The sequence below is a fragment of the Bos grunniens genome, chromosome 1 (genome assembly GCF_055505025.1).
Source record: "Bos grunniens cultivar Pamir isolate PY7600 chromosome 1, Bosgru_T2T1.0, whole genome shotgun sequence".
NCBI classification, from domain to species: Eukaryota; Metazoa; Chordata; class Mammalia; order Artiodactyla; family Bovidae; genus Bos; species Bos grunniens.
The window spans coordinates 244,207-259,904 of NC_141165.1; the positions used below are offsets into that span (position 1 = coordinate 244,207).

Here is a 15,698-nt window from a genome sequence, read left to right on the forward strand (position 1 = left end):
AATGACCCTCATGATCTCTCATAATCCTTTTTTGCCTTAAAATGATGCCTCACAAAGTGAGCAGGGCCCCTGGCCTTGGAAGTAGGTACATTCATTCCCAGGATGTCACAATATATCACAAGTTGGAACAGGCCAGGCAAAAGCAGGGAGAACTCTATCCCACTCGACTCCTTAGACTACATGGCCGCTTTCTGTCCTACTAACATGATGTTTGGTTTTTCTTTTTTTTTCCTTCTGTCATAATTTATTTATTTTGCAATTAAATTTTTAAATGCTCAAATCTAATTTATCCCTCGGTTGTGGATTCCAGTAAGCAGGCTCCATACAGCATTTGCTCCATCTTGAGCTAAACAGCAGCAGAGCAATGTCAAGCATCTTATCCATACAAGATGCTTTTCCAAATATGAGGCTACTTACTAAAACAGCTTTTGTTGAGTTTGTGTTTTTATAACTTTTTAGTTGTTATTATTGGAGGTGAGTGAGAATATTTTCCTTCATTTGACCAACTCTTCAAACCCCACAATTCCACAAGAATAATGGTGTGAACTATTTATTTTGGAGCTGAGATTTATACCCAATATGCCCCAAACTTGATAGCCTGCTGAGTGCTACAGTAAGAAAGCACCGTGGGCTATATCCAAGTTCAATGGCAGAGTTTCTAGAATGATCAGTAACGTCCCCCTTGGAAGTGGCCCCAGTGCTGCACGCTTAGTCCTTCACAGAAAACCCTGTTCTCTCCCCATTTCATGACACTTCTCTGTCAAACTTTGCTTGTGCCAAGATGTGTCTGATGTCACGGCTGTGGACACAAATGCAGCCTTCGGAACATTCTGTAACTGTGAAACGCCTCTAGCATTAAGAGAGTTTTTTGCCCACATGGCAGATTACATTCATGGCCAAATTCCTTCCCCTCCTGTCTCCTGCTTCTGCCATATGATTCTGCGGCTCTTCCTACAAAAGGAGTCAAGGCCATCTCCTCACCCCTTGACTCTGAGTCTGACCATGTGATTCGCTTCCGATGACAAACTAAAGCAGGCAGCATGGTGTGCCAACTACAAGCTTAAGCTGCAGGAAACTGCGTTTCTTCCTGCTCTCTGGTGCTTCTGCCATCATCATAAGGCCGTATTCTGCCCCAAGGAAAGGAAAAGACACCCAGTGGTCCTCAAAGGAGGGTGAGAATTACGCAAGCACAGCCTGTCGGAGACGAGCCGTATCAGCCACCTCCTAGGCAGCACACAGAATGAGTGAGCTGTGACGGTAAAGGATCACAGTTTGAGACTCTGCATTTCGAGTTGGTTTTTACACAGCAATAACCCATGCAGCTCAGAGGGAGTTCCAGCCATTAGATCCCTGACACGCACAGAGCGCAGGCGACCTGAGGCTCCCTTTGGCACTCCTCAGATAACGGAGCTTCTCAGGTGAATCACAGCCCTCGCTGATGCCCTCCGAGCTTACCTGGGTTTGCCTCAAGCCCGGATGCGCCTCGACAGGACGGACTGGCGCTCCCTCCGTTCTGCTGTTCAAGGGAAGCGGAGCTTGAATTGTAGGAAACTGTCCCGGCCACGGGAGGTGGACTGATAACTGCCCCAGGAGAAGGAAGAGAAAGCATTAAACGCATCTTTCTTCAGTGGTAATGGACCAAGTGCACGTGAGACCACCCACTGCTGCCCAGCACCCCAAAGAAGTCATCTCTAAGACAGAAGCTACGCGGCCAGTGTGAGCTTGATGATACAGACAAGGGTAGTCACAACCCACTGGATAAAATAAAGACATTTGAGTCCAAAGTGATAAAGTAAGAAATGAACAAATAAATAATGGGGAGAAGGTAAAACTCTCCTTACAGGAGAATGGCAAGAAATAAGGAAGCAATGATGGAAGTTGGGGAGAGAGGGGCGGTTAGGGAACAGCCAGCACATAATGACCGATTCAGGGAAGAATCGTCTGTATACACTGAATCTTGTGACTGTAATTTTGATAAAGATAGAATAGCCTCAAAGTATCTCCCGACAAAAGTACCTTTTTTTTTAAAATTACCAAAGCAGAAAAGTTAACACTGCAGTGGAGAAATCTCAAAAACCCCATCCTAACCCAGCAACAAACTTCACGCCAGCGACAACAGGAGAGGCCAACACTACACGCCTCCCGGTGCGACAGAAAACGGCTGTGAACCGCGTGGCTAAAAAGCAGGATGGAAAAGAGTAGCCAGATTAAAGAATACTACTGCATCAAGGTTGAAATTCATCACTGTGATAACTGCTGGGGTTAAATACAAAAACACTCTTGCTCTTAGGAGATCCCTACTGAAGTCAGCAAAGGGACATGACCTTTGTAACCATCAGACCGTTCAGAAGACAGACAGGTACATACACACACGTTAGTACATGGAGAGAGACAGAGAGAAGCAGGAGAATTAACAACAGTGAGTCTGGAGCAGCAAATAGTGTCTCCAAACAAAACCATTTTGTCTTGTCTTTAAAAAAAAAGAAAAAGCCAAGGTAGGAAGTAGGACGTTGTTTGCCCAAGCGTGGCTGATGGCAGCACAGCCGTCAGTGACACCGCACACAGACCTCGTCTGATGGCGCAGACAGAGGCCCCAGAGCACGCCATCTCGGTGTCGGGGCGACCACAGGGGACGCCCCCGCAGCCAAGAGTGGTGAAATACGCAAAACGAGCTACAGAGACCCGTGCACACAGCTCCTAACTGAACAGCAACTGGTATGTAAAGAATCGGAATATACTGATCGCCAGTGTGTGTTAGCTTCAAGTACAGAGCAAGGTGAACCCGTTACACACTTACATATACCCACTCTTTTTTATGTTCTTTTCTCATACAGGCCATCACAATAAGTGTTAAAAATAAAAATAGCCATATATAGGTGAGACCCCCCTCAGATGCACACACACGAAGGAAGCAGAAGAGACTGAAGCGCCAGGCTGCAGGCCTTCCCTTCCAGCAAACAGGCCTCCTGAATTTCAAAGGACACCAGATCGCTTTCACACAAAGAGGAAGCTCTGGTGACTCACAAGACATCCGAGAACCTCGCCAAAGTTCAGAGCCATCATTGTGACTGTCATTCTCACAGGCACCTGGATGCGCAGACATGCCAATTAGGGAGAAGATTACCCTTTTCTTCCCCCACAGAGAACACACTGCAATTACAGCAGAACAGAAGTCAGCTGGCTTCCGACGGCGGCAGGGAACACTGAGTGCGATCCGGCTGAACTGGGTGACAGCCGGAACCACTGGGGGTGAACCTGACATCCTGGGGCAGAGACACCGCCATCTCCATGCTATGCAGCGACGGGTGAGACCTGGGGAGCAGGGCAGGCCAGGAGGCATCGTGAGCAACAGGGTCAGGGAAGTCTCACCGGCTCCATCCCTCCAGAAGAGAACCTACTGGGCCTGCCTGGAGTCCTGGGTCCGCACCCGATCATTCCTCTTTCCTTGCACATGGGTCTGCCTGCGCGTCTGCGAGGCACACGGGGCACGCAGGGCAGTGCAGCGGCAATCAGACTCGATGGGAAACCCAGTCCCATCACTCGGGAGGCCCTGCTTTGGGGACACTGACTACTCCTCTCTGAGCTCCCATCTCTCATCCATATACAGGGGTTAACCTCACCAACTTCTCCTGGTTCTGGCTAGAGCTTAAAGACCCAAGGCAAACCTCACCAGCCAGCACTCACTGGAAGTGCAAACTATTCTCATGGATAAACTGGATCTGACCACGTAGGTGTCACACTCACGAAAAGGGGATTGGGCAGCGTGGTGAGTGCTGAGGACAGCAGGGCTCGAGCTGACGCCCGTCAGACCCTCCAGGAGCTCAAACATCCGAAGGCCATGCCCTCGGCCAATTATGCCACAGCCTCTTGGCAGGGGCCTCAGAATCAGTAGGTTTTTATTTTTCATTTTTTTTAATATTTATGCATTTGGATTGTGGGGTTTTAGGAGACGGCGATGGCACCCCACTCCAGTACTCTTGCCTGGAAAATCCCATGGATGGAGGAGCCTGATAGGCTGCAGTCCATGGGGTCACAAAGAGTCGGACACGACTGAGCGACTTCACTTTCACTTTTCACTTTCATGCATTGGAGAAGGAAATGGCAACCCACTCCAGTGTTCTTGCCTGGAGAATCCCAGGGACGGGGGAGCCTGGTGGGCTGCCTTCTATGGGGTCACACAGAGTTGAAGCGACTTAGCAGCAGCAGCAGCTGCAGCCTTCAAGCTCTTCATGGTGGCATGTGCAATTTGGTTCGCTGGCCGAGGAGGGAAGCCAAGCCCCTTGCGGGGAGTGAGGCGCATGAGCCACTGGCCCTCAGGTAAGCCCCAGCATCAGCGGCATTTAGATCCCGTAGGTGGTGCCTCTGAGCAGCCAAGCTGAAGAACCAGGGACAGGATATTATCAAGGTTCCATGAATGTTTGGAAGAAAGGAGACTCAGCCCTTGCTGGAACGCATGGCGAGAATTAGAAAAGGGTTTGTCGGGGAGACGTCGTCCGAAAGTCAGGTAAGTTACAGACAGACAAGCGAACAGCACGGGGGCAGAGACAGACACGGCGCCCAGGTGCGGGGGGAGCTCGCCAGGAAAAGCCGACACAGGGCTGGAGTCCTGTCCACGCACAGAAAGGCCCCGAAGGGCTGCGGACTGTGAACCAGAGAAACGTGAGATTATATTTTATGGCCTAAAGTGAAAAAACACAACACAAAAGGTGTCTTTGACATGGTTTTGGGAACAAGAATCCAAACAAAGAAGGTGTGATCCAAACCAAAATACCTCATTCCTAATTATTCTGCTGGGTAGGATTTCATTATATTCACATCCAAACTCAGGCTCCAGATGAAATGCTGTTTTAATCACCTTCTCTGGTGCAGTATGCTCAGTGAAAGAAGTTGCGTTCTGTGTGATCCCGCTCGTGTGGTGCTCTAGAAAAGCACAGCCGCACGAACAAAGGAGGAACCAGAGGGGGCTGCCCCGGCCAGGCTCAGCGCTGAGCTCGAAGCCGCGGGGGGACACAGCGCCGGGGGTTCACCAGAAGCCACAGGACCACACACTAGGGGTGACTTTTGCTGGATATAAAAACAAACCAGGGGAGGTGTGGAGAATGGCAAGAACAAATGGCCTTTGCTGGAGGCAGCACTCACGGGCCCCCGGGACACACTGAACCAGATCTACTGAAAAGTCGACACCAACATTCTGCGTTCTGCCTCTCCCCAAGGCCACACAGAAATGCCTGCTCTGGGACCTCCTGACAACCTTCTCCGAGGCTTCTGAGCATCAAGGCAGGAATTCAGACCCCGTCTCCAGAGTCAGTGTGACTCCAGGCCACATGTCCTCACCAAAGGCCTGCTGAGGCCCTGAGCCCACAGGGCACTGCACGTCCTGAGACTCGGCCCCACCGTTACCCGAGAGCAGCCTGATGCTCAAAACAGACGTCCAGACTCACAAGCCAGACTGAGACGTGACTGCAGGGCAGGCTGTGACCAAGACTGTGTCTTTAAACAGTTGCCGTCTGCCTGCAGACCTGAGTGCCGGGTGCTTCGCCCTCCGCACAGCTGTGCAGGGCGGGCTGAGCAAACCTCAGGGCAGAGCAGCAGCTGCAGTGGTCTTAGCTGTCTGCCTCGCACCTGCTCTCCTCGGGAACAGAGATGTCGATGCCAGGTTTGCCAAAGTGTTTACTTTCTTTGCTGACTCTAGTCTTTAATTTCTTGATGAAAAATGCAAACAAATGCACGGTGAAGGGCAACAAACACTTCCTGGTTGTGTTCTGATTTATGCAAAAACAATTTTTTTTTTTTTTTACCTGTTTGGATTCCAAGCTGGCTGGTTCTGGAAGAAGCTGAGAGAAAATCCTGATCCCAGATGGGAGAGTTTTGACTATAAACTTCTTCTTCTAACATGGACAGAAACCTAGGCATAAGAATAAAGGCAAGAGTGAGATCACAAGTTATACATTACTAGGGGACAAGTGCCAGGCACCCATGGTAATCACACCAACACTGGCATCTCATCCTCAGTTCAGAAATATGAAATAGTCGGTCAGTTATGACCCGGGTGATGATTTAATTTGGCAGCCTTGGTATATTCAAACAGAAATGCATTTCTACAAATGTATTCTCTTTGGGCTCCATGTAGGTATTAATAGATACAACTAGACCACACAGAGAATTACATCAGTGGAAATGCACTTCACCAAGTCCCCCGGGAGAATCCTGGACCGAGAGCTCGTCTCTCCTCAGAGCTGTGGTTGTCATTTCCATCACAAAAGCTGCTCGTGTTTACTGAGTCCTTGCCACATGACTACACTGTTCTGAGAATGTTTTATTGAATCTTCTCATCAACACAATGAGTTACAGATTTTATTTTTATTTATCACACACATGTACACATAGCTCTTACTATAAGATGGACACTGTTGTAAGCAATGAACGTATATTAATTCACTCGCTCTTCCGAATAACCCGATGAGGTAGGATCCATCACTGTGCTCATTTCACCGATAAAAGTAACGTAGTGCACAGGCAGACTCAATAACTGGTTCAAAGGCCCACAGCCAGCGAACCACAGGCCGAGACTGACTACCGTGTTCTATCTCCTGTCACATCATAAAACAAGCCGGCCTCAAGTTTCGGCCCCACGGAGACCACCTGCACAGCCTGGTCGGAGTGCAGCCCCCAAGCCCCACCCAGGCTCACTGAACTGGAGGCCGCGAGAGAGGCCCGGCAACCAGACGCCGAGAAGCACCTTGGACAGCTCTTATGTTCCCCCCAGATGCAAAGACTGTGATTAAAATACCAACACAAATCTATACTTCTGGTATTGGAAAGTCTTCCTGCAAACCTCTCTTCAGGGCACATTCATTCCCATGGAGAAATATAGAATAACGGCTAAGAGCTTAGGGTCTAAAACCCAGCTACCAAGCTCACCACTTACTATTTCTGTGACCTTGGGACAAATTCTTAGCTTTCCTCTTCCTCGGTTCCCCTTTTATAAAATGGAAACATCAATAGTAACTTCTGTACAAGGTGGCGGCAAGGAACACACTGCCATGCTTCAGCTGGTACTGACCGCTGAGAAAGTGCTCCTTCATTCACTTAGCAACACTGAATGCCCACCACACGCCAGGTGCCGGGTCAGGCCCTTGAGGACAGAGTAAACACAACCTTGCCTTGCCTTCAAGAAGTTTATATTGCAACGAAGTAAAAGGTTAGCGATTAAACGTCACTGAAATTTAGAAATGCAAAAACCCTTTAAAAAGTATTTCTTCTAATCCATTTAGCAACAAAATCTGACCTGAACATACGCAAGATTATTTACAGTCTTTATAAATGGATTTTCTTCGGGGGACCTACCCCCACCCCAAAGCTATGACATATATTCTAAGTCCTGTTATCTTTATAAAGGGGTCAAGTTACCTTAAAACTTGAATTGTGAATCCTACCAAGTTTGGATCACTGATTAAGGACTTAGATTAAAATTAACATCATCATCATCACAATTAGGGAAAGTACCACTAATCTCCTCATTAATCAAAGAAGGCAGGGGGAGGCTGGGTTTCGACAGTGAAGACAGGTGGGAAAAGTCCTGAGGGTCTTCTGACTCGCCTTTCACACTCAGAAGATTTAAGAATAAGGATCGGAGAAGGCAATGGCACCCCACTCCAATACTCCTGCCTGGAAAATCCCATGGACGGAGGAGCCTGGTGGGCTGCGGTCCATGGGGTCACTGAGGGTCGGACACGACTGAGCGACTTCACTTTCACTTTTCACTTTCCTGCATTGGAGGAGGAAATGGCAACCCACTCCAGTGTTCTTGCCTGGAGAATCCCAGGGACGGGGGAGCCTGGTGGGCTGCCGTCTATGGGGTCACACAGAGTCGGACACGACTGAAGCGACTCAGCAGCAGCAGCAGCACGAACATCGACCTGCACTTCGCCATGGGACACGTGGTTTAAAGAAACAGCAGGAGCCACTTTTTGCCAAGCTCGTCACCATTAACTGACGCTTTGAAACACTTCTGGATGTTTCCCACCTAACACAGAAAGACTGGCAGCAACAGGAGGCAGCATCCTTACTGAGATCACAGCTTGCCCTTGCTGACGAGGGGAGGTTCCGGACGCATCTCTTCCAGCGGCCCAGGAGAGCCTGCTGTCACCTCGCCCAGCCCTCAAGACTTCCCGACTGCCCTTCATCACAGAAGCACATTTCCTTTCCTTTCCCAGGCTCCTTCTTTATGAGCAATTACACAATAGGAACACTTCATGAAGCCCTAAGAGACTTACCAAAGAAAAATGCCAATAATAATTTAGGAAAATAGTCATGCGTGTGTTATACATGTATATAATTACTTCAATACAATAAAAGACAGTCTCATCTAATGTCATGAAGTGTACGTAGGATAAAAGAACACAATACATGGAGAAAAAGACAGAAATGTCTAAAAGCACAGAACGCAGACCGCAGTGGTGGGGCTCCGGTGACCCTTTGCCTCTTTGCTCTCTCTGAGTCACATCTCCACCAAGTGCCCACTCATTGCTTTTAGAAGGAAATGCAGACACTAACGTTTCAAACACCTGTGTGACTCGGCCCATGTGGGGCACGGCACACGCGAAAGTCAAGCAGGAGGAACGGCTGGAGCCCCTGCTGATGCAGAGGTTGGGGCCACTCTTCTCCTGCAGGGGTCTGGGTTCAATGCCCGGCTGGGGAACCAGGATCCCGCCTGCCGAGCAGCACAGCCAGAAAAAGAAGGAAGAAAGGGCAGCGCAGGAAGTGCAGGAAAGTAAGGTGCAAGCCCTGAGGATGCGCCTGACAAGCAGGGGCCCCATGGGGTGAGTGACATCTGCAGCCTGATGTTGAGCCAGGCCCTGGCTCCAAATGGCACCTCTGGCTTCAGTACACGAGACTCTGCTGCCACGTCTGCAGGTATAATCCCTAACAGCCGCCACTGTTGTCATATTCCATGGAAAGGGACTGAGGACGAGAAGTGGGTGGTAGCTTTACCCCACCACTAGTAACAGAGAAGCAAACTGCTATCATATTCCATGGAAAGGGACTGAGGAGGAGAAGTGGGTGGTAGCTTTACCCCACCACTAGTAATAGAGAAGCAAAGAAAGTGGCATTGACCTTCCCAGCTGACCGGCGTGAGCACGCCAGAACTACAGGCTGAAGGAACAAAGCACTGAATTGGCAAATATCTGCAAGAAGGAAAATGAGCTTGCTATGGGAAAATCCTCTCCTATGCAAGATAATTAAAATTTCCCTTTAAGCATCATAAAAGGTGTGATGAGGGAGGGGTCCTCTGTCCCTTGGCTCAGAGGCAGGACGACGACAACTATAATCTGAACACACGAAACATGGCTTATGCAGCAGATGTAACAGAGAAACAAGAAAACTACTTTAATCTCTAAGGAAAGGAGCTTAGACCAGTTAAAAGGCAGCCACGGAAATACAGGAGCATCCCAGAGTTCCTAACCTGTTTAGGGGCAATACTGAGCTGCTGTTTAAGTCCTTCTGGACCTTCCTCCCTGCAGGACACCAAGTGTTCGGGCCCTGCCTCATCCTGGGTGCTGGCTGTCCTCAGGAAACGCTGCAAACCAGGTCACTAGGACCCATGTTCAGCTAAAGCTCGTGAGAATTATCCTCTACCTAACACTGGAGATTCATGCTAGACTGCAAAAACAAACCCGCGTTCAGCTAAAGCTCGTGAGAATTATCCTCTACCTAACACTGGAGATTCACGCTAGACTGCAAAAACAAATCGTTCTGTCCGTTTCCATCAGAAAATCATTTTTGTTGTTGTTTTGGACCTAACTTATCTTTAAAAATTAAAATGATCGTCTTTCCTGAGACACAAATTAGGTAACCCAGAAATAGCAGCAATCATAAAAATCTAGCTTTTCAGATAAAACAGGCTTCCATCCATCTTTGTTCCAGGAGCAAAACAGCACCTCTCCTAAACTGCTCTCCACCTCACAGCTGTCCGTGACAGAACTCTCTCAGACCTAGAAAGCCTGTTCAAATGACATCTTCCGCCCCCACCGTCACAGCTCTGATGCGTCGTCACCTGCACCCTCAGCTGCCAGCCACTTAGGCTAAAGTCTGCGTTCTTCACACTGAAAACCCATTTCCAAGCTCAATGGTGTACACTGTACCTTCCTACCACCCTGACCTATTTCCTACATTTGGAAAATATTTAAGTGAGTCTTTACACGCTGGACGTCTAGCAGGTTCAAGCAGCAAGGGGCCCAAGGGCACGCCTGTCTGGGCCTGGGAAGCTGAGTACAGAGGCTCGAAGATCCTCCTGCCAGAGACAGGTCTATCCCAGGCTGGCTCCCTCCCTCGGAATCCAGTTTGTTCCAGCTGAGACAGGGATGACCCGGTGGCCTCAGGAAGCGCTGGAGAACTGGGTGCCAGAAACAGCCCCGGGCTCTCCTGCACCCCCTCTTGGAGACCACTTCTGCAGGGTCCCCACTACCCTGGAGCTGAAAACCCCACACACAGCCCCGGCCTGTGTTCTGAGACTCGGGAGGGATAAGACAGGCCAAGGGAGCAGTCGACCCAAAGTCAACCTCATCTCAGACGGGCTGGAAACGCCACGAGGCTCCCAAGGGAATGCGAGGATGGGGGTCCCGCCCCCCACCTCTCCAGTTCTGTCCCTGAAGCTTCGGTGTGCGTCCGTCCATCTCAAGTGTGGCACGGAACAAAGACCCGCAGGAGCACTCCCTTACTTCGGGAAGTGTGTGAGGATCAGAGTCCGCTTCTCCAGCGGCAGTTTGTCCTTCTCCTGCCTCGCCTGCTCCAGCAGCTGCCGCCGCATCACAGTGAAGACGGAGCGCAGCAGCGTCCTCCCGAACACCTGGGCCGTCTCGTACCGCGGCAGGCTGTCGCAGAACTGGGGAACGTTGCAGTAACACAGCCACCTGCACGGGGAGACCACAGCATCAGCACCCGCGAGCCCCGCACGAGGAACACCCAGGACGCTGCTCGACACCGTCGCCCTCGGCGGGAGACCAGGCTGCAGACGCGCCGGGAAGCACCATCAGCGGGTCAGATGCTGGCTCACCCTGCCAGAGCCCTCAGGCCCAGCTCTACGAGAATCACTCCAGTCTGCAGCATCCTTTCAACAGGAGGATGGATTCAAGGGAACAGAGGATGTCCCTTTTGGAGGAGAAGCAGAACTCCTCCATTGAACCCTCTTGAACTTAAGGCTTCTTTAAAATGCCTACGCAGCACTCACACCCCCACAGCTTCGGTGGGAAGATAAAGATCTCCACGACTGCTCAAAACTCAGTCAAAACGCAGGAAGTGATAAGCTTCCACCATCTGTCACCTAGGTCCATGTTCAGTGACTCAGAGTCAAAACTGCTTCTCGGTGTCGCGTGGGGCTGGAGGGGTGCCGGGCCCCGAGGGAAACCAGGCCTTTCCTGACGCCTGAGCACAGAGTGGGGCACAGGGCTGATGCAAGGCAGATTCAGAACGCCGCGTCAGCTGAGAAGCTGGAAAACGAACATTCATCCGCCACCACCTGCTCCAGGGCCTCCCGGAGACTCAAGGCCTGAAATTCCCGGCAGTGGGGGCAGGGGGGCCCAGCAGGCAGCGGAGACCAGGGAGGGACCGGACTTCAGTGCCCAAGTCCTGCTCCTCGGAGGAGGACCCAGCTCCCCCTCTTCAGGGAGAGAACCCCTCTCCCCAGGAACCCTCTGCCCCACCAGGGACCCCTCTCCCCAGATGGAACCCTCTGCCCCACCGGGACTCCTCTTCCCCAGAGACGATCCTCTGCCCCAACGGGGACCCCTTTCCCCAAACGGAACCCTCCGCCCCGCCAGGACCCCTCTCCCCAGATGGAACCCTCCACCCCACCAGGACTCCTTTCCCAGATAGGACCCTCTGCCCCGCAGGGACCCCTCTGCCCCAAAGACGATCCTCTCCCCCAGTGGGGACCCCTTTCCCCGGATGGAACCCTCCGCCACTCCCAGGACCTCTCTCCCCGGATAGAAACCTCTGCCCCGCCGGGGACCCCTCTCCTCAGACGGAACCCTCTGCCCGACCCAGGACCCCTCTCCCCAGATAGAACCTTCCGCCCGCCAGGGAGCCCTTTCCCAGATACGACCCTCTGCCCCGCAGGGACCCCTCTCCCCAGATGGAACCCTCCGCCCCGCCAGGACCCCTCTCCCCGAGAGAGGACCCTCTGCCCCACTAGGGACCCCTTTCCCAGATAGGACCCTCTGCCCCGCAGGGATCCCTCTCCCCAGATGGAACCCTCTGCCCCGCCAGGGACCCCTTTCCCAGATAGGACCTTCTGCCCCGCAGGGACCCCTCTCCCCAGATGGAACCCTCCACCCCGCCGGGACCCCTCTCCCCCTCTCCCCAGACGGAACCCTCTGCCTCACCAGGGACCCCTCTCCCCAGATGGAACCCTCTGCCCCGCCGGGGACCCCTCTCCCCAGATAGAACCCTCTGCCCTGCAGGGGACCCCTCTCCCCAGATAGAACTCTCTGCCCCACAGGGGACCCCTCTCTCCTGGATGGAACCCTCTGCCCCACCGGGGACCCCTATCCCTGGATAGAACCCTCTGCCCCACAGGGGACCTCTCTCCCCAGATGGAACCCTCTGCCAGGCAGGGGACCCCTTTCCCCATATAGGACCCTCTACCCCACAAGGGACCCCTTTCTGGCACCCTTTCAGGTGGGCGGCTGAGTTCCCACACGCCCAGATGGCTGGAGGAGCCTTGATGACTGTCCGTCCTCAATAAAGAGTGGAGTAATGTTCACCTACTCAGGCTTTTTGACTTATTCTTTATGTTACTCTGAATTATTTCATAGCTCCCCTGTGTATGGGGTGGGGCCGTTTCATCTTTGGGGAAGAAAACCTTCATTAGTGTGAGTTCATCTACCTAGATTCAAAATTAACCTTAGAACCCTGCTACTATTTCTCTTCCTCTCTAATTCACACCCAAATGTCACTCTACCATACAGGACCCAGATGGGCATCTTGAGTGCTGTGCTATGTCCTGTCAAGAGTGACCTTGGCAACAGAAAAAACTAAAGGATACATTTATCTTGTAATTTATAAGGCACATCATATAGAAATTCATCACCTTCAAAGCTAGTCTTTGCTGGAAGTTAGTCCATGGCCACTTAATGAAGTTAAAATATTTGGAGTTAAAAAAAATAAAAATAAAATATTTGGAGTTGAAGGCAGGCCAGCTCCCAGGGAACACATTATGAAAGTACAAATGTAATCACAAACCATAACCATCAGATCAATTTCATGAGACTTAGGCGATCATAAGACTGTAAATCTTAATAAAAGTATGTCCAGTGTGGTGCAATGGGAGATCTAAGGATTTAAGGATTTAGAAGTACTGTCCGATAAAGGCTTCTGTGATGACAAGACTGCTGTACACCCGTTGACAGTGTACAAGAACCAGTACAGCTGTGTAGCCACCAGCCATGTGTAACTGCTGAGCACTTGGATAAATGAAAACACGTTTTTCTTTTTGACTTTACTTGAAGTATAGCTGGTACAAGGCTGTGCCAGCTTCAGGTACGCAGCAAAGTGATTCAGGTTTACGTGTGTACGCATGCAGATTCTTTTCCCTTGTAGGTTATTATTACAAAGCACTGAGCGTGGCTCCCTGTGCTGCTGCAGTCAGTCCTTGCGTTTATCTGTTTTATACACAGCAGTTGCGTCTGCGAGCCCCGAACTCCTGATTCATCGCCCCCACCCCTTTTCTCTCTGGTAACCACGTTTGTTTTCCTGAAGAGACTGATTCTGGGAAGGATTTAAGGCAGGAGAGGGGGACACAGAGAACAAGGTGGCTGATGGAGTCACCAACTCCATGGACGTGAGTCTGAGCAAAAGGAGATGGTGCAGGGCAGGGAAGCCTGGCGTGCCACCGTCCAGGGGGTCACAAAGTGGCTGAGCAACAACTAATTTCAATCAATTTAAAACTTACTTTCAACCAAAGGGCCTACTGTATAGCACAGTGAACTACCCTGTGATAAACCCCGATGCAAAAGACTCTGAAAAGAATAAAGTTATATTCTCTTAATATATATGCATGTGCAGTAGCTCAGTCGTGCCTGACTCTTTGTGACCCCATGGACTGTAGCCTGCCAGGCTCTTCTGTCCACAGGATTCCCCAGGCAAGAATACCAGAGCGGGTTGCCATTTCCTTCTCCAGGGGATCTTCTTGACCCAGGGATTGAACCCGCATCTCTTACGTACGTCTCCTGCGTTGGCAGGCAGGTTCTTTACCACACACACACATATGTCTGAATCATTCTGCTATATGCCTGAAACTAACACCACTGTAAATCAACAACACTGAAATTTTAAAATAAAGAGGAAAAAATATTTAAAAATTTACTTTCAAATGGAAACCCTGAGAAATACATTTTCATTAAACACAACTTTACTGTTTTGGTAGAACTCCATTTAGCTTTAACCACTTAAAATGTAGTGAATGAATTAAAATATGCGTTAATTATAAACCCCCCACACTGGATTTGAAAGATTTAGTACAAACAAAAGTAAAAGGCATCATTAATAATTGCTCATATTGATTCCATGTGAAGTGATAACATTTTTATACATTGGGTCAAATAAAACACTATTAATATTAGTGTCCTGTTTATTCTTTTTAAATGTAGTTACTAAAAATGTCAAATTACAGATGTGGCTCACATTTGTGGATCATGTTATATTCTATTGGGCAGGTTTTGAGTCTGAAGAGCATTCCTATCTATGGAGGACACAGATGTCTGAGACTCTACTGAAGACAGATGCTATTTCTGTTACAACAAGGTTAGTGATAAATATTATACAATCATAAAATGTTATCTGAAGTGCTTAACAGGTCATTCACTCTCCACGGGGCAGAGGAAGGCAATGTAGATTAATATTATCTAGTCAAAATTGTCAAATAAAAGCTTTTCATTTATTTCCTCTGAAAATCACTTTATAGTACTTAAGTTTATACTTTTTTAGTTTAGTTCTGTTTTTGCTTCCAAAACTAATCTTATAAATGTCTAAGGGCGCTGTATGAAAAGACAGGAGATGAGTCAACATGTTTTGGGTTTTTTGGGTGTTGTAGTCATTGACATGGTCCAGGCGTGCGGTGAGACAGAAGGAAACAGGAATGGCTGTGTGTCTTGCTGCTCAGACGTTCCTCTAAAGACTAACCTGGAAAACAAGACTGGACCTAAACCTCTGGTTTCAGGTCTTCTCAAAAGAAGTGAAAGGACGGTTCAGTCATTTTCGTATGCCTAACAGAGACAGCATGGCGTGCGAGTCACTGACTGCTCAAACAGCGCTCAGGTTTTCATAGCACTGGGATTACTTGCAGTGCCCTGCTTTCTCTAAGACATGAGTAGAGCTGGAGGACTTGAGTGTGGAAGGCCATGGCGCCTACTCCCTGCTGGACGGAAAGTCCTACGGCTCTCAGGGATTAGGTGACCCCGCCCGGTTTTCCCGCACGAAAGGCTAGTTACTTTCAGAGTCCAGACTAGCAGCTGGCTCTCTGAAGCCCCCTCACACTGTTCCTCCCACAGTCCCAGGATGACACGCCTAACTACGAACGTTCAGGAAGCCTGGTGATGGTCCATGCCCCACAGTGCGGTAGTTACAGCAAGCTTTCACCAGACTGAATTTAGTCATCTCTAATTCGCTTGGACTCTTACAAAACATCTCCCCAGGATAAG

The 15,698-nt window shown here is 49.9% G+C and overlaps 1 protein-coding gene across 8 annotated transcripts in view; it reads right to left on the reverse strand.

The window, feature by feature from the left end:
• KAT2B (lysine acetyltransferase 2B) overlaps window positions 1–15,698 on the reverse strand; it is a 97,405-nt gene that overhangs the window by 29,138 nt on the left and 52,569 nt on the right. For all 8 annotated transcript variants that reach the window (XR_015144873.1, XM_086346610.1, XM_086350232.1 and 5 more), the window contains exons 6-8: window positions 10,722–10,913; window positions 5,799–5,905; window positions 1,456–1,581 (exon numbers count right to left, since the gene is read on the reverse strand). Coding sequence is in view for 7 of the 8 variants with exons in the window: in XM_086346610.1 (XP_086202736.1) it covers window positions 1,456–1,581; window positions 5,799–5,905; window positions 10,722–10,913 (425 nt within the window). In the remaining variant the exon portion in view is untranslated. The remainder of the gene's footprint in view (window positions 1–1,455; window positions 1,582–5,798; window positions 5,906–10,721; window positions 10,914–15,698) is intronic.